This window comes from Lepisosteus oculatus, chromosome 9, assembly GCF_040954835.1.
Source record: "Lepisosteus oculatus isolate fLepOcu1 chromosome 9, fLepOcu1.hap2, whole genome shotgun sequence".
NCBI classification, from domain to species: Eukaryota; Metazoa; Chordata; class Actinopteri; order Semionotiformes; family Lepisosteidae; genus Lepisosteus; species Lepisosteus oculatus.
In genome coordinates, this window is record NC_090704.1 from 11,630,772 (window position 1) to 11,651,298 (window position 20,527).

The following is a 20,527-nucleotide window of genomic DNA, read 5'->3' on the forward strand; positions in this document are numbered from 1 at the left end:
ACACAATCTTTTATCACTTCTATTTTAGACACTCTTTTCTGATTTTCACATCTTTCACTTTTAAATACTCCAGATAAAAATTATTGTTCCACAGAAATATTATATATTTATTGATTGATATTATATTATTATTAATTTATATAACATCAGTGTTAAATAGTTACACAACTCTGGATGGAAATGCAAGCATTCATTTAGGAAGGAAAAACAGTGGAAAACAATGTTTCAGAGAAGTAAAGGGAAACCCTTTGCAAGATCCAAAAGTACAAATTCTGTAAAACAATCAAATGAAAGTATAACAATAAAGATGTCAAAGTGCTGACTAATACAGTTCAAATTTTACAAATGTGATTTGAGTGCTCATTTAAAAATCTGGAAGGCAGTTCATTGACCTATTACTAACAGGGAAATCCAACAATACCTTATATCCTGCAGCCACTAGCTTGCTCCCCGTCTTGTTCTCAGAATGACCACTGTGCAAGTTTGTTATTCCATGTTTTTCACTGCCTTATTTGAAATACAAAATATGTGCACTTGGATTTTATCAGATTGTGGGAAAGAAAATATTAAGAATTATAGCTTATGTCATTTAGTGAACAACAAGGGTTTTTGCCTATCAATTAGATGCAAGGACATGCAGATGGGACACCATGAGCTGGTAGCTGAATACAAACTGAGCGATTAATAGGATAGGTAATTTGAAGCGACTGTGTTTCCTGTCTGTCCAGTAAAATTTTCTGAACATTGCTGACCAAATCTGAAAGTAGATGTCCCATAGCTAAATTCTAAGCGTTCCATAATATCCTAATGAGGACAGTACAATTTTACAGTTTTCTAAAGCCAAGTTGATTAAACTGTTGTGACATTTCATCGAGTTTGAGTTAATGTATAGTACTGTATGTTGAGCACTAGGAAAGAGGCATAAACCAATCATTCCTTTCAAATGGAAAAAAGCTCAGTATTACAGCCATCCCACTGAAGAATAGGACTAGTTTTCTTTTAAACTGGAAACTGACTTTGATCCTAAAGCTTTTGAAGTTCATCACTTTTATTTGCAAACCTAGCAGAGAAATCTTGCAGTTCTGTTCAGTTCAGTTCTTCGTAGAATGAAAAACCAATTCGATTTTATTGTACACTTTCTTAACATGAGATCACAGCTAACTCATGTCCCCAGATAGTGGTGGTCAATAGGCTCTGTGCCGCTGTGGATAGAGTTAGGATTAGCTAGTTTGGACTCATACAGTAGCTCTAGGCAAAACAGTAACTCTTGCAATGTTCTGGGAAGCTACAGGCAGTGATGACATCAGTGAGTGACTTACCTTTCCTCCAATCACTGTTGAAACTCCTGTATATAGAAGCAGAGTTTGTAACATGTCAAATGATATGTCATTGGGTTGGAGGAGCCAGTCTGCTCTTTCCCATTTTCTATGCATGTATTGGGGTCATTGCTGTGAGCCAAAATGTAAAAACAACAGGTAATGAAAAACTGGGTATTAAAATGTATTATTTTAAATATAAGTCCCATATTGTATGTTTGTTCTGCTTTATACTGTTTTTTTCTTACAGTTGACATTTTGGTTCTTGTGTAGAACTCAGTGTGAATCGTTTTCAATTATTTATGTTATGAAAAGCTTAAGGTTTCAATCAATAATTCTAATGGTATAAACCAAACAAACGTACAGTATATTTTAGAAAGTTTGAGGTACTGTATTTAAGCTGGCTGAATACAAATTCCCAAACTAAACTGTTGTTATACTGTATAAAGATTGTGAAATTGCCGACCTTCCACAAACAATTCCTATCATAGATAGATAATTCAATTACTATCATAATTCTTTCATCTTTCTCAGTCTCATCTGTGCACATTTTCTTGACCTTCAGCTGCTTTTGCTTAACCTTTATTACAGAATTGAGAAATTGTGACAAAGGTCTGAGGCAGTCCTAATTTTAGATACTTACAGTGTAATCTGCTCCTGTCTTCATAATATGCCCATAAGGTTTTTGATGTCCTTCAGCTGCCTCTGCACAATGTCTCACTTTAAGCACGACCTTACTGTAGGCCTTGATTCAGTAAGAAAGTGAGTCAACAGAAAAGGTTCTTTTCAAGGTCTCGTGTCCATATACTCCACTGTTTCTACTCTGCTTGGCTCAAGGCATGTCCAGACAATCCCAGTCCCAGGGACTCGGGATGATGTACTGTAGGTATACAGTTGGTATCATTAGTAGAAGTAGTGGCAGTAGTGTGGAATAGTGGTCATGAGTCAATACTTGTCACCAGAAAGGTGAAAGCCCAAATACTGGGTTGAAGCACTGCGGTTGTACCTTGAGAAAGATACTTAAATCACAATAGTTCAGTAAAAATACCTAACAGTATTAACTGCTAAACCTACAGTACAAACCGGTACTGTAGCTGTACATACCTAAGTCACTTTCGATAAAAGCATCAGTCACGTTAATGATGAAGAAGAAAATTAAATGGCAAGTCTCTCAAAATAAGGAGATAGCATTGTGTTAAATTAATTGAATTAGCACACACAGACCTTTTCAGATCATTATAAAGGACAGAAGTGAAATTAAATATTATTGTAGTTTCATTACAAAACGCCATCAAGACAAAAGCAGATGTTCTGCTAGAGACAAGTTAGTGATGTGATGTGCAGGTGGCATGGTGGCACAGTGATTAGCATTGCTGGGGCCCTGGGTTCAAATCTGGTCATGGGGTGCTATCTGTGTGGAGTTTGCGTGTTCTCCCTGTGCTTGGATGGGTTTCCTTCTGGTGCTCCTGTTTCCTCTCACAGCCCGAAAGCGTACTGGTAGGTTAACTGGCTTCTGGGAAAAGTGCCCTCAGGTGTGAGTGTGTGCATGTCTCTGTTCTGTTTGTGTATCTCCGATGGACTTGGCCTGTGCCTGTTGCTTGCCGGGATAGGCTCCAGGTCTCCTGCAACCCTGAATTGGAAAAGCAGTTAGAAAATGGATGAATAAATGAGGATTGTGCAGTGAGATAAAACAACACAATGCATTTTTTCTTAGTGTTTTTTTTTCCATTTTGCATGTCTTGCAGTGTCTATGACAGCCAAGCAATGACACGCGAAACTTCATCACGAACAAAACAGAGCAGCGGTTTTCCAAAGTGATTAAACGGGAAGAAAATAGCAGAACAAACAGTGCATCTTTTGGTTTCCGAAAGAGGCCAAACAGCTGTCAAACCCGAAGTTGCCTTGCTCTGTTTTAATTTAACATTGATTAGGAATCTGCAGGTAAAGCACTGGCCACCACAAGCACCCGATTTCAACCCCAAGCTCCCCTCCAGGGTTAACCCTCTGTGTCCCAGCTAATGATGAATTTCACGGGCATCTTCCCCAGCCTCACAGGCTGTCAAGCATTCATCCACTACTTGCCTCAGATCTGCTTCTGCTAGCAGGCTGGGAGCGACGCCATGTAGACCGCATGTCAGAAGATCTGCAGCTGCACATACATCATGCTGGTCATTAGTGGAGGATCAGTCCGGACCTTTGCCCACTGCACTGCAGTTATAGAGAAGGAAAGACTATAAAACCCTAGGCTCTGTCACTCATTGTCATTTAAGCGAGAATTTATCAGGTCTCGGAGTGGCCTCTGCCTGCGTGGCTATGAATAATGAATGAAGCGCTATGCCACACTCAGATATTAATAGGGCTGGGATGACTGGGAGATGATTCTCTGTGCTACAAGCAATGCTTTTGGTTACCCATCTCTTAGCTACTGGCTGCAACCCACTGCACACCAATCCACGCAATAAACCTTCATCCATTTAATAAAACACAACACCCCGTAGACTTTGTCTGCTCACTTTTTCAAAAACTAAAGTAGCGGGCCATTGAATTGATAACATTGTATTTCACAAAGTTTACTTCGAGTAGTCAAGGAAGCACTTAACATTTCACATTCTTTTCACTTTCTGTAGTTAAAATAATAGGAAGTACAGTAGGACAAATATGGTAGGATGTGTGCATTTTGGGATATTTATTCTATTTACGAAATGAATTATGAAACTTCTTTACAGAGAAAAATAAAGTAATTTTCTAACAGTATTTACAGATTAACTTTTATTTTTAGTTGAACAATATCTTTATGGACTATTGTTTCAAAGTACCATACTTTATGATACAGTGGAACAGAATGTTGTTTTGCAAGTTTTCTAGGGTGAACAAGTTACACTGTGGAATTCTGATCTATTATGAAACCTAGTCTATTGAGTAGTTGGTAGAGCAAATAAATTTAAGAAAAACTTTTGCTAAGAACATTTTATGGAAGTTTTGTACAGAAGTATAGTTTCAAACATCTTCAGCAGTGACAGGACTAAAGATAATTATAAGCATCTTTTCCACATAGAATTCAAATACTCCGTCTCCATGGATATGCAAAAACAAAGCAAAAAAAACACAGAGATGTGCAATAATTATATTTTCAAATGAGCCACAATAGCCTCTAATAATAGTTAGTTTACTCTGCCTTCAAAATAACATCCTTTGGCTGTCTTTGTGATCAGTGGACTAACAGACTATTCCCAGTGTGTTTGGCACATTTTCTTAACTACAGGTCATTGGTTTCTCACAAGTTCTCATTGTGCTTGTCATCTTTGTGGGGCTTCTAGCTCTTCATTATAATGCAGGGCTCTGTGCATGTTTACATTAAATTGGTAAATGCACCTCAGGATAGCCTAAAGGAGCTAGCACAGCTAATTTCCAGTGGGATCCAGTTTGTACCTAGTTTTACAGGTGTGGGTTGAGATGCGAAGAGATCAAGTGACTGACGCCTCAGGGTCACAGAGCTAATATGGTGTCTAAACTCAGGCTGATAAACAAGGAGAGACTTTTAGATCTCAATGTCTTTATCAGTTTTCTCATTTTGCTGAGTTTAAGAGATTTTTGTATTAGAAAATAACTTTTTTGGTCGCGATAAAATACATACAAGTTACTTTTTAAATTAAAACTATCTAGTAATTTTCAATGGGGTAAATAAAGCTGTATTTTCTCAGTTGCAAAACCTGTGTTGTTCTAAAATGGATATAGAAGTGTCCTTGTTACAAAGCCTTAAAATGCAGAGGCTGGAAAAAAAAGGAAAAAATGGGCATGTGACTGCATCAATAAGTTCCAGTATAGCTACCTGCCTTTGGAGATTAGTTGTTAACTCTGGAAACCCAACAAAGAGAAGCCTCTGTTGCTCCATAAAAAACAGTTAAGGAGGAACATGAAGCTAGATTAACAAAAGACAGCAAATAAGATACTCATTCAATGATCTGAAGACACCACATCACTTTAGAAAAAAGTTACCATGAATGTGTATGGTAAAAGATAACTTATCAATACATATATGTTGATATTTTGAATATTTGTAAAATTAGTAGATTATACTATTTAAGGACTGATAGTAAATGTGTTTCCATTAATCTGGACAGTATGTGTAATGCTGTTAATAAACTAGATGACACAAACATTCATTCTCTATACTAGAATGTTTCAATATAAAGTATGGTCTTTTTTGTTATTCTATCATCCCATATACAAGGGACATTCAATAATGTTTCCCAGAAATATTTTATTCACTTAATAAAATTCTACAGCTCTAGTGCTGAAAATTGTATGATGTGGAGTATTTGTCTTCTGAGACTCTTAAAAATGCAAGATGATTCTAGTTCCAGTTTTATGAGCAGAAAGGGAGGTCAAAACCACAAGGAGTACAAAAAAGTAGCCCTTGTCCCCATATTTATAGATATGCTGTAACCCCCAGTAGAATGTAAGGTACTATTACATTCATTAGAAAAATAAATCTGTAACCCAGTGACATTACGATGAACATGAAGCACATCCCTAAAGAAAGCAGGTGCCCCACAACTGAATCTACAAACAAAATATGTAATTTAAAAAAAACAATAATACTTAAAACTGTAAAACACAATGGACAGATCACACTTCATTAAAATGATTTCTGCATGTTTCATGTTACATTTAAAGGAAGTTGTGTTTGGAATACGCACAGCAAGAACTATTCATTATTAATACAGTTTGTTTAAAAGATTTTCCTGTTTTTCAGGTACGATTTGAAATGTGACATCATGAAATGCAAAAATAATGAAATACCAAAGAGGAATGGGTAGATTGGAAGGCCAAGAACAATTTTGTACAGCTAAATGCAAACACAAGGTGACTGCCACATGGAGAGTGTTGTGCTAAAGGTGTAAATTGGAATGCCGGGTAAAGAAGAACAGGTGTGCGATAGGAAGAAAGAGTGAAAATGTGCAAATACTGTGCTTGACAGAGAAGACTTTAATTTTAGACCTACAGACCTTCCGCTGGAACATTTTAAAGTAAGGATGTCCTTTCTGAATTCTATTAAACAAAAAAGTGAGTGGTAGTAATGGGGACAAAGCTGACAGACTGAAACTCTTTGTCAGCCCCTTTCCCGAATCTCCTTTTGTTGGATCACTTTACCAGACTAGGGGTAGTTTACTAAAATAAGACCAGACCGAATGCCTTTGCACTATGCTGACTCAGAATACTCTAATTTTAACAGATTCAGGGGTCATTTTGCTTTGTTATAGTCTTCTTGTCAAACCAGGTTAGGACAGCATAAATATGACTTCATTTTAAAATAAAATACTTGATAGCTATAAGTGGGTCATGGATAGCCTTTAACAGAAGAAAACTTGAGAGACTCAGCATCTCAAATAACTTGAGATCTGGTACCTCATTTTCACAGGATCACTTGGATTACCTAGAAATTACATTAAAAGCCGTTCCTATTGAGAACACACTACAAGGATAATTATTTTAATTAGGATAAAATAACTTAAATATTAACTCTGCCTGTGATCCAAAGAAATTTAGGTGGCTGTCTCTAGAAGACTGAACAGCAAGAAACACTATTCCACCTGAAATTTGAAATCACATTTTGTTTTCGAACCTTGGCTACATCGTTTGTTTTTTATTAACCCAGAAAAAAATGCATCTAGGCTGTGCTGTTTTTTTTCCAAGACCGTGTAAGTATACAATTTGGAATTTTCTAGCAGTAGGAAAAAAACACCCCCCGAGCTGGTTTTTTATTCTGCTGATCGGAAGACTCTCACAGTCAGCCTGGATAAGGAGAAACCACTTGCATGCAGCTGTTTATTCTTGCATTGTGTACTGATTTGAAAGAGAATCAGTTTGCAGCTACTGCAGGAGATTTTCTTGTGAAGTCTGACCAAGGAACTAGCTAAGCCGTCTCTGTTTCATTTGGCTCTCTATTCCAAGTCGTGCAGTGGTCATATTGCAGGTCCAGCTGGCATGTCATACAGTGGATACTGTGGGAACATTCTGCAAAGTGTATTCTCATTTACCATGTTTTATAAGGGAAGCAATTTTAAATAGAATTTCTGTGGTTTACTGCTCTTCATAAAATAGCTCTAATATAAAATGCATTTTACATAGTGGTTAAGAAGGTAAATTCATGGATTTTGACATATGTTACGGGTTTGATTTGTAGATACCATGTAATACATGGAGCTTTAGAGCATTTATACAGGAGGAGTTAATTTAATACCACATTAGAGCATATTAAGGCAAACCTGGATGGTTTAAATGAAGGCTTATAGTTTTGTTGAGGAGTATATAACTTCGGTTAGAATAATAAATGAAAGCTTAAACTCTTTGCAACACGTAGTCTGGACTGTAGGCTTGAACCTTCTTGATTTGGTGAACATTTTACTATTACCTCATAAGAATATACACAGACAGGCATTAAAATGCAGAAAATGAGAACTGGAACAATACTCATTTGTTGGATGTTTTTTTTTAAATACCGGTTTTCCAGCATACACCTACTGTACACCATTAGGATGTTTAGTGAAAAGTAATAGCCTTTGATTTAGTACTGATTTATCAGCTCTTAACAGAGCAAAAGGATCTAGTGCGGTAGAAGGCTACAGCTCCTAAGGACCCTGATGATTGGCTTTCTAAAACTAAGAAATAAATATTCAATAATTGGCTTTTCTTCAGAGAAAATAGAAACAATAAAACAGTTTTTACAACTATCAATTTGATAATATTTAAAATCTTTAGAAATCAATTAAAACTTTGGAAAGCAAATCATTTTCCTCCCATTCACATGTTTTAGGCGCTTATGATAAACATGGTTGTGACAGAAAATAATCAAATGGTGCATTATGTTAATGATAATTTAATTAACAGCAGACTGATGTTTAATATATTTTCTGTACAAACACTGTTTTTTGCAGCCTGTAACTGAATTAGAAGTACTACATGGGGTATGCAATCTTGATACTATCACATCCACTAGACACAATTGTTTCACGAATGTTTTTTGGGAAAAAAAATAGATTACTTAAAATCTGCACTGGAAGAAAAGCCTTGTTTGGCCTCTTTTTATGGGGTGTGATAGAGTATGTTTGAGCTTGGTTGTATTACAGGGAACATAGAAATCTTAAATGATTTTCTCTTTATGGCATTCAAAATTATTGATAAAACCACACACCGTGAATGAAATCAAACTAAATCTGAATTTCAAATACTTGTCTACTTACTAAAGGAGTCTCACAGATGTCTACCTTTATCCATATTCTTTTTCACGTTACAAATATTGTACAGGTACTGTAACAGGCAACACTGATATTTACATTTTTTGCAGAAGGTACTATTTTATATGGTTCCACTTTACTAGTAATGTCTGATCTGCATAATTTCATATAATTAAAGTGGCAATCTAAAACTTGAGCTTTCTGTTAAACATAAAAACTATATTTATGCTAAATAATAACAGTTTGCTCTCTTTGTAATGAGAATTAAATATCTATTTTTTACCAAATTAATTTAGAACAAGTATTGTTACTGTACATGTTACGTACAGTAACTGGGTGGTGCGTTAAGTTTTAAGACTAAAATAATGATAAAGTTTAGTCTAGAAATGGTCTCCTTCACTGCAAAAAATTGTGTGTTGTACGTTCCTGTAATTATGTTTTAGTTTAGTTGTCTGAAGTCTCCATTTTGAATTAGGAAGATTCTTACAAAGTGGCCTCTAGAGCTATCCTTGGAAAGCTTGAGGTTGTGAATAATTCTGCGGAAAGATTTACCACCTTGTAGCCTGATCTGGTCAAAATGCAGAAGCTAATCTAAGGCTGAGCCTTGTCAGTACTCGAGTGGGAGACCTTTCAGGAAACACAGCTTGCTGTTTGAACTGGTGCTGGTGGACCAGTAAGTGCCATTCTTTCCACTCAACCAGTATTTCCAAAACACTTCCCCAGTATTTTGACTGGGAGGTGTGGCTCTTACAAAACATTAAACATAGGTCCTAATAACACAGTCATTAAAGACACAATGGCACTCCTACATTTCCTACATAATTTAATTAATGAAGCAATTGCTCACTTCTCCACCTGATCTGCTGTGTAGTGACTGTTGGGACATAACAGCTGCCAGTCTTGACTCTGGAAGGTAATGGGGGAATCAGATGTGGATGAACCAGGGTCCTCCTAAGTGGAAAACAATCTGGGATGAAAAGTGCTACAGTATTCAATTATTCAATTATTATTAATCGTTTGTGCTTCTTACTAAAGTCATCAGTGATCTTTACACTTCCACTGGCCTTCTTTGCAGACAAGACAACCTTCTAATCTTACGGCAGTGCTCTTACTAAGTAATTACTAAGTAATCTTGTATCTGAGGATGGATTTAAGTATACTGCTAAATCGCTTCTGATATTAGCACTGGTTAATATTATTAATTGTTAATATCATTTTTTTTGTTTTAATTATGATGTTGCAAAGACCAATGTCATTGTTAATTGAAATTCACTGAAATTCTTCTTAATTATTTGGGAGAAATACATGTTTAAATACATAGATATTACAAAATGAATACTGCAGGAGAAAAAAAAAAGTATATTTTGGTTGTCTCAAGTGGTCTCACAATACATTGTACAGGTATGTGGACCACATGACACTTTGTACTTTTTACTGAAGGTAAAACATTTAAGTAGAGCATTAATCATTCTTACAGTACAACCTTTAGTACTTCACAGTTTTCTGTGTGTATTTTTTTTTCTTGATTTGCCTTTGTCATGAATTAATTTAAATTCCTGAGGCTAGTGTTGATTCATTTGGTAGCGGCTGGGGATTTGCCAGCAACAGATGGTTTCTTTCTTCTTTTTCCTTCTATATATAAATCTGACACCAGTCAACAAGGCTGTTCATTGTTTTGTTTCATTCTGCGATATCAAAAAGTGTTTAATTTAATCAAGACTAACATCGTAATTGGAATTTGAGTGTACTGTGAAGGGTCTGAGTTACATTATGAGCTTTACTGTGCACCTTATTTTTTTTCCCCATCACCAGCCCTGCATTAAATTATTTTTTTTAAATAAAAGTACCAAGGTTTACTCTACTACACACTATTCACGTAAAATATCATGCCCCTTACATAATTGTAAAGTTATGTTGGACAAATAGACAAAAGCACCAATTCTCTTAAGCAAACTTACTATAACAACATTGCACACTAGGGTGCATTTTGTGTAAATTAAGTCTACTGTATTTCACTATACTATACATCTTCCAATAATGACCTTAATTCCATCCTAGAGTATTTAAGCTTACATATGTGCCACAGCAACCCCAAGAATAAACTAATATGGAAACCAGAATTAATTTGACTGGTTGGTCAGTGGCTGTGCTGTGAAAAATCTACATTAAATGGGCATCAGTAGACCCTCAGTAAACAAAGGTGCTTTCCACTTATATAATGAATGTGATAGATGTTATTTTAGTAGTTATTTTGGAGTAGCTGATTTGCACATTTATGCTCAGCCCACTTCTTAGCTATTTTATCAGAATAAATCATGCGTTGAAAATGACAATATAGGAAATGTTTTGAGAAGAGTGGTATTTGTGTGAAATATAGCAAAGATTAAAAAATAAAACTCACAAATCTTACTCACCATAGGTCCAATGGAGCACTAGCGATGGACAGTACATAAATTATATTTTTAAGAAATAATAGGTCTCCAAGGGCATTTATTTCTATGGATTAAATGTCAGGAGTGAAATATTGCATCTTAATTTCAACCGTACTTTTCATGGCACAACTGAGGAAGTTTCAATAGCAAGCCCAGGGAACAAAGATTAATTTCACTGTATTATTACAGAAAATACTACGGAATCCCTTTATTTATTCATTTCTCTGAGAAACATTTAACCTATTAAATAAAACAATACCCCAGTATTCTCCCTTGAAAGTGTGCAGTATCAGAATATTTTCTAGATTCTCAAATGTATTTTTTTTATTATACAGTATATGCATAATCTTCAGTTTCTTTAGCCACATAAAAGGGAAACCAGTCAGATTTTGTAACTGTAATTACAGGGAAAAGTGAACAGTAATGAAATAATGATAACTGGAGTACAGACTTTAAGGTATTTTTGCATTTAAATAAAATTTGCTTTGATTACATGCAACTTCATACCAAATATTTTCTGTTGTATTATGAATACATTTAGTATATGAATACTGTTGTACTGTTGCAAGTCATAGTACTCTGGAGACTGGCCCATCTAATCCAGAAGTTCAATAATGAAAATACAGCTGGATTTGATCTTTGTTTTCTGTCATGTCTGGCTGTGGCTAGCATGTATATAAGTTTGTATACAGTACCTAGTACATAAAGTAAAGAGTAGAATGATACTGTATGTATGACTATTTGTGATTTGTCACAAACTATAAATGTAGAACTTTTTTAAAATGAACAATTTCCATTAATCTTAGATTAATTTCGTTATTTTTCAGGCATACTAAGACCAACTACTGTTACAGCAATATTCAGGACTGGAATAAATGTTAAAGTCCAGGTATACTTAAATTAATAAATGATTAAGCATAAAATTACTTATACAGTAGCTTATTTAATTTGTCTTGCTATAAAAATGGGTCTTTCAGTTCATTACTGTAAACTACAATTGGTTCTCAGTTGACTAATTTGATAAAGGACTAAATACAGTAAATTTTATTTTATATTCATTTTCATTTTTTAACAGCTAAATACAAGATATACAGCTAGCACATGCCTAAAAGTTTTCCAGTAAACGCAGGCAGTATTGCTAATGTTAAAACTATCCCAGCAACAGAAAAGGCTTTTTGAGAGACTTAAAATCAATTCTATTGACGCCTATCCTGAAAAAAAAAACAGTTACTTAAATGTGTCTTGAAAAGAAACAACCTAATCTTTTGAAAGGTGAAAAATGTATTTTCAATATTAAAACTGTGAGATTTTTCACTTCCATTTAAATGTGACTTAGCCACACTTTTAAGTATATATTTGGCTCAGAACACTACAGGCTATAGCAACAAGACTAGTGAAAAAAAACAAAACAAAGTACTTTACTAAAAGAACAGGTGCATTGTTTATCTCCCTCAAATAAATTTGTTTATATTCACAAGTAGTACTAACATAATTTGCACTTCATTTTCACTTGTGATGGCTTATAATCAAGAAGTGTGCATCACTCATTTCTTCTCAAAAACAGGTACTTTAAATAGCAAAGTGAAAAGAACACATTTTCATTTTGTAACTGCTATTTAAAACTAAATTACCTGTTTCTTAACGGGCTGGAAACTGCATGCCAGGATACTTACAATGTATTCAGTGGACTTTAATTTTAAATGGCAGAAGAGATGCATTCAGTGAGGCTTGCACTGAGAAACTGACCGTGTCCACAGCACTTGTTTTAATGGCATCTAAGATCACAATGAGCAAAAGCATCTCCTCTATAGTTCTAGTCAAATTATTTCTGCCATGATTTCCAATGAAACTAGAAGTTTATGAGGTGACTGAATTTTTTTATAAATATGAGAAAATATCGCTTGGAACACCCGAATGTGCTTCTCCAAGCAATATTCAAAAAGTGCATTGCCCTTTAGTGTATAGTAGATTTTTGCATACCTCAGACTCATAGTAATTGTAACTGCAAAATTGGTGCTGACTCATCACCTTCCCAAGAGTCTCTGGACTTTTTTTTTTCAGTCCATGATGCTCACAAAACTGAGTACCTTTATTTAACACTAAGAATGAAAGAAACAAATAAGGGGTATTGCAAATCACTTTCATTCCCAGTGACACATGGAAACTTTTTTGCTCTGAAGAAGCCCATCTACAGTATATGCCAATAATCATTGGCGAGTCTTTCAACAGTGGTCAAGACTGTATGAGCACAGATGTTAGAATGAAGGATCTTGCCAATGAGTATCAAGTGAGTTCCTTTCCTTACCTAACCTGTCACTTTCCCTAGGATATGACGAGCAGTGACAACTGTCCGGAATAACAATGTTTTTCTTGGCAATGTTCGATGCACTTGAGGAGAAATGATGCTAGATGATGGAAAAAATACCTGAAGAAAACTGATCACATCATATTGAATCCAGTCGTTAAGCTGTGGGTGTTCGGTGCCTGATGTTCCACTTCCTAAACTTCTCCGACACCCAGGGGCAACAGTCCAGGTACTTTTAACCCCACAAAGGAAAACATATCTACATAACCACATTAAAAACAAAACTTTTAAAAGAATGGACAAAATACTTGATTTTTTTTTTATTGGGACTTTAGTCTGGTCAACAGGATGAGATGTGGCATTCATAAACTCAACCATGAAGTGAAAACAGCTGTAGAGGCAAATACCATGTCAATGTGAATGCTACTAGTAAAGCCACACTGTAGATCGAGTTTCTTTTGAAATTTAACATGGCATTTGCTTTTAATAGCAGATTTAGTGAAAAGCGTGTAGACAAAGTTCAAGCATGTGTTTTAACACAAGAACCAAACTAGACATCATACTGCACAGTGTACAGCTCGTGCTAGAACTAATATTGTCGTTCTTTTTTTTTCCAGTTCACCAGAAATCCCACATTGACTCTAGAGCTGGTGCTGTGTAGAGAGACAGCAGACAATATTAGTTTATCACTTTTGAGACACAAAGGCCTGAGTAACCATCACTTATGATGCATTAGTAAAAACTTTTAAGATCTCGATGAGCCACAGATCATCTAATTGTCATCAAAATAAATAGTGTTGGCAAACAGATATCAAAGATCTGGGTCAGTGATGCTTGTAAATGCCAGAAGCAAAAGGACTTTGATGTTTGGCTGAACAGCACTGCAAGGCATATACCGACTGAGGTGAGCAAATCTCGTACGATGCTGGGTTCCATAACAGAGCTTTATTGCAACTGGAACAATACATAGTTAATAACTATAACTAGAAATAAAGAGTACAAAGCACAGCACCCCTTCCTCTTTCTACTCTTGCTCTTTCACCCACACAGGATATAGCCTTCCCTTGTTTGAAAATAACGGAAACCTACTCAGATCCAGGTATGCAAGTACAAGAACCCATTAAAATCTCTGCCCTGCCCGGCGCGTGTCTCTTTCCAAAGAGAACAGAAGGTCAATCTCAAGTAATAAACTGGCTTTGTTTATACATCATGAAAATATAATGGAAGAGTTCAATTCAAATGCTGTAAAGGATCTGTGAAGTTATAAATAAGGGGAGATAAACGCTGGCTATTTAATCATAGACATTTGTTTTTCAAATCGCTCTTTGATTACCAAACATGTTCCACAATGTATTGTAACATGAGCGTGTTATTGATATGTAATGTTTCAACAGACCAGCATCCTAAATAGACAAAGAAATGTATTGTTTTTACTACTGGGGGGAAAAAAAGGTGTGTGAAGAAGAATACAAAGATCTTTATCTTTTCATAAGCTCAGCTCACATACTCCATGAAACACTGTAGCTCCAGCAATATGCTTCTGAACATCCACAACAAAAAGACAAAACAAATTCTACAGTAACTAGCAAATCTGCACTGCAATCTCTTCTGATGTTTTGAATATCTTTGAAAATGACTGCCATACATTCTTCAAACTTCATAGCCTTTTATATTATACAATTAAGTTTTTTGTTTATTGAAAGGACTACATTTCAGTAAGGATATTGCTTTCCCCTAAAAGACTGTGCCCATTACATTTTTAACAGAGGATCCCTGGAGCAGCAAACACATTTCAACAAGCTTTGCCTCTTCTCTGGACTTGAGGCTCATGACAAGAATATTTGAGAATTTTTCTTAGGAAAAGATTCCCTTGCTATTTTTTTACTTTTATTTCTTTCCTTTATTAAATAAATTAAGTCTTGAATCAAATGTTTTTAGACAGTTTTTGGCAACTAGATTTTTGCTACAAATCCCTGCAGCAAACCTTTCAGATTTTACTCCAAAGAAATGTAACGGGATTATTTTGTTACCTTGTTCCCCATACTGGAAAACATTTTCCATTTTCTTTGATTGTATAAAAAGCTCGCCACAATGCAGAACTATAAATAGCACCTTTTCTGCTATACACGTATACTATTTACTTTAAGAAAATGACTATTTTAATTACATGAAAATGCTACAAGAAATTCCTGTTAATAATAGAGAACATACAGCTGAACTGGTCCAATTGAAAAGACTTGATTTTTTAAAATTCTATTACACATGCAGTCTTTTATGGTTTGGAAGATGTGCCTCTTTCCTGCTGTTTTTAGGCAAAGTGAATGTAGTACAATGACACTGCCACTAGATGGACTTGTGTATCTGCAAAATATGTTTCAGAATCAGAAATGAACAATTTACTTGTCAAATTTAATTTTAAGTAGTTTCATTCGGTTCAGGGTTTGTTCTTTATTGTAATACTAGAAGAGTATAAACAAATGAAAAATATGAACTGTCTAAACATACCTATTGACACACAAGGTGGAATATTATAGTACGAAAAGAAACGATAGTTTCAGATAGATTCAGAAATTATTTAAAAAAAAACAAAATACTGTTTCTCTATGTCTACATGAAAAAAGTTGGAGGGGCTTTAACAACAATTCAGACCTGCTTCGATTAAAAAAAAAAAACATGACAAGGTTTACATTCATAATGTTAAAATTCCACTTCTGAAGTACAACAATGACTAGCATTTGAAGAAGGTCTTACTGGAGCTATTCTAAACTTAATCTTAAAAATTCCTATGGACTTACTGTAAAACAACTTGCCCACAATATGATAATCATCAATTTTTCATTTGATCAAATAAGGCAAAAACAAAATGATTATGCAATAACATAAGTAAAAAAATGCGATGTATTGTTTAAAAACACATTGGAAACGGTGCTTTACATTACTTCCTTACTATAAGATTAGAACCATATTACAAGGATTACATATATATATGCTTGTCAACGTGATCATATATATAAATTTCTGCATTTACAGATCACAATTCTTTAAATGTAAAGACGCACACTTTTAACCTCAGAAACAAAGGCAGTTTCCTAATAAAAGAACTCTGAAAGCAAGAGCAATTGAAAGATTTTATTTCTATACTGTCATTATACAGTATATGTCAACTAATCTTGACATGTTTAATTATGAAACCAATTTTGCAATACAAAGGAAACTAAAATAAAATGGAACTACAATGGTTTTGAGACAAAAAGCACTGAAACTTAAACTAAAAACTAGGTTTAAGTTTCCAAATAACGTTCTTTGGTGTCACTGTTTTCTGTTTTCGTAACTAAACAAAACACATACATGTGTGCAGTAAAATGCACAGGAAAATTCACGTACTGTATGTGAAAATGTGTACCTTGGTTCCACTGTCAACTTCATGGAATTTTGAGGTTTTTTTAAGGTGTTGCTTTTGGAAAATGTATATACTTATAACAACAGCACATGAAACTAACATAACTTGTTTCAGTGTCTATATTTAAGCATAACAAAAATACATTACTTTTCAAGGCAACAGGTTAACAGGAATCAACACTGTTACAGTACTACCAAAACAAGAATAAAACAGAAAAAAATGCATTGGTTACAACATAATACATTCAATTAGAATAATAAACATTTTAATACATTTATAACATTTTTACCTATTGTTGTTGTTAAAATAAATACCAAGATACATGTGGTATAATCACAGCAACACCTACAATTTGCAGACAATGGTGCTTTGCAGTAGCTGATCAGCAAAATATTAGCTAGAATGCAAGTACTTAATGTTTTATAAAAGGGCTACTTATAAGCATTTTAACCCCAGGGATGCCTATAAGTCTAGTATTAGAACCCACAACTGTCTAATACATGTTCTGACAATACAGTATCAGCTACAAAAGTAAGGCAACACGCCAGAATGTCTTCGGATGGGGATGTACCAGATACAATAACATGAATCAGGCATCTCATTTTTTTTTAAGAACCACAAAAGCTATAATAAATAGAAAATGTGTCATTTTAAGAGGCAACAATTAAAAAAAGGAAAAGTACCTACCGGTATTGTCCAGTAATAAATGAAGACTAATGTAAATTTGCTAATGGATTGCTGTTGAGAGCAATATCAACCACATAAAAGGTAGTCCGATATTTAACTCCAATGTTAATAATTCCTACTTTCCTTCTATTCTTTGCCCTAGAATGTAAATTAATATAACGAGCTATGCTCTTTGAGACTACACGTGGAAATATTAGCAGAGAAACAGTACTAAATAAGTTACATGTGAAGATGCTAATGTTACGCTGATCTAAATAGTTAGTTTTCTAATGCTCATTTTTATTTTATTCATACCTATTACCAACCAACTGTGCAAAGGCTTGTTACTGTACTGAGTGTTGGAACATCTGTAATGCAGAACTACCTTTAGTTCCTACAAAAGAGATCTGCATTATTATTATGCATCTTTTTACATGACACTAAACCTGTGAATTACATCTCATGGAACAAACTCACATAAGCATGCATGTGTTCAATTTCAGTTACAAAACCTGGGAATTTGGAGTGAGGATAAAAAATTGCATAATTGCAAAATTGCCATTATGCAGATGGAGAACCACGAAGAAGGTTAAAAAATACATTGAAGTACATTGAAATATTAGTGTTTCTTGGAGCCTTTTTTAAATCTAATATTACTTTCAAGTTTAATTTCCTAAAAAATGTAATCCAATGTAGTTAATATTGTAATTTTAAAAGGAATCTGAATGACAGATAAACTACTTTTTTGTTATACCCAATTTAGATAAATGATCTGTGATAAACGTAAAAAGCAATCACAATATGATATGAACTTCAGAAAAGACTATCAAATGTTACATTACTTTCTTGTTTTTTGTTAGAAGATGTAAGACTGGATTTTTTCATTCTTCTGCAGTGAATTTAAAAGTCATTAACAAATGGGAGGTGCTAAACACTAAAGAACTGAATATATAATGAAGTCTGCTGTAGTCTAATGGAAGTAGTAGTATCTGCCTACATCTTTAAGGCTTAATAACCCTAAAAAATTTGGATATTCTATAAGATTATTCAGTGTAAGATGCAGAACCAATACAATATTATAGGATGTTTTTGAAAAGCAATCTCTACGTAGTTAATTAGTATCGAAGGGGACATTATTAATTTAAATTTGTAATCAGTCATTTTACAGCTGCTGGTAATTTAATGAGCTGTGATAATGTTCTTTCAGATGTTTCTAAAATCCCCAATCGTACATTAATTTAAGGTTTTCTGATGGAAGACTTATTGCAGCACCTACTGTACATCTAGACCAGTTTTTCTTATTTTAAAACACCAGCGTTGTGTCTGTAGCAAGTATAGCCTTGCTATGGATTCAAAAACAAAGAGAAAGTAACTGTTAGCAAAAATTATCATATGACTATAAACAATCATACAGGAGAGCCCTCCAGAATTGTAATGTTAAACAGATGTACCTAGGGCTAATGTGTTGTACAGACTTTTGTAAGGAATCGAATACTGAGTAGGTGAGAGGCTTATAGATAGCTAGCATCTTTTTTAACAGGGCTATAACCTCAGGGATCAGAAACCTGTAGCAAAAGTAAATCTCTTTTATTTAATAATTTAGGGTGAAAATGTTAAGGTTTGTCTAATCATACACTAAGTTACAGGAGTTTGTAACACAAAACAAGTTTCACTATAGGCAAAATTACAAAATTAGCAACAATGAATAGTTTAGACTAAGAAACACAATCATGGAGGTAAAATCATGATGTTATACAATTACCCTTTTTAGGGTATAACTGTAAGGCACCAAAGGAACTAAAGGCCCATATGCCTTTAAAACAAGACTGTATCAATTATTGGAGTAAAAAAAATCTATGCTTTTAAGGTTTTTTTATTTTGCATTTCTTTATTTACTCATCATTAATTATATATGCTCAAAATACAGAAAGGCCTATGGGAAAACAATGTAAAATGATCAAGACAACAGCAACATCAGAATAGGTGATCTACTTAATTAAATTAATTACTTCACTCTTGGCAAATGTTTTAATTCCAGGCTGGATGCATTTCAGGTTTGTAATTCATGCCTAAAACAAGTCCATAAACAAAGCCAAATTAGGAATCTGTTGCTTTTCTTAATATTTTACATCTATCATGTACAGATGACTTCATCGATAGCAGGTCAGATCAAAGATCCAATGAAAAACATGTTTTAAAAAATATTAACTGGCAGAACATCGCCACTGAATTAATGCAGTACCAGATAAAAGTAGCTTCACACCACATCAGGATCCAGATTTATTTTTTATAAAGTAGACAGTGTAATACTAAATCACAGCTATTGCAGATTTCTCTAAGGTAGTTAGACTTTGCATTTCTCATTAGGGTATTTAAATAAAACTGATGATTTCGACATGTCAAACGAACAAAAAAAAAAACTCAGCAATAAATAGACATAAAAAAGCTTTTCCATACCTGCACAGGAATTTAAGATCCTTTACATGAGTAAGTCAATACATGCAGGCTGTATAGTAATCTGGTTATGAAAATTAAAAGTGTGGTATTCAAACTCTAATGAATGTTTATTCTCAATGATCTTATGATCGATTTAAGTAATGTCTGAATGGTTGAAAGGAAAAACTGCCTAAGAACAACACCGGTTGCTTATCCTCTACAGCCTTCATTAAAGTAATGTTGTACTCAATGGAAATGAGATAAAATATATTTGAAGGACTTGGTACGTCTCCATCAGTTCTCGCTTTGGGGAGTAGATCGGATGCGGAAAAATATCAACTTTTCTGCTTTTTTCTTCATTCTTGATGAATGACTTAGCTGCCAAGTGTAATTGCCTGCATCCGTTTTGCTATGTCGTACACGTAGGTTATATCAGGTCGCTTCTCCGGATCGGGGTTGATACACATATCTACTAACTTTCTCAGCTGAAAGAAAAAAAAAGACAAAATGAGGCAAGTGAATATTTTTTTACTAGAGATCCACAAGTTCACCAGACACACACATGCATAAAAAGGTTATAACGTTTTTTTTAACCAGGTTACAAAAACATTTATTTTCGCCTGTTTCAGAATTTAAACAGCACATTGTCGCATTGACAATACAAAACATCCACATTTACTGTTTCATTTTTGAGCTGGTGCGTAAAAAAGTCAAGTTAGGAGTGAGATTCACTA

General features: G+C 34.4%; 1 protein-coding gene across 4 annotated transcripts in view; it reads right to left on the reverse strand.

Annotated features, from left to right (window-relative positions):
* Positions 1–16,792: 16,792 nt before the first annotated feature.
* nek7 (NIMA-related kinase 7) overlaps positions 16,793–20,527 on the reverse strand; it is a 65,046-nt gene continuing 61,311 nt past the window's right edge. For 3 of the 4 annotated variants that reach the window (XM_015355610.2, XM_006634872.3, XM_015355609.2), the window contains one exon: positions 16,793–20,278. In XM_015355610.2, the coding sequence (XP_015211096.1) occupies positions 20,168–20,278 (111 nt within the window). In that variant the 3' untranslated portion in view covers positions 16,793–20,167. The remainder of the gene's footprint in view (positions 20,279–20,527) is intronic. The other variant, XM_069194140.1, reaches the window with a different exon arrangement.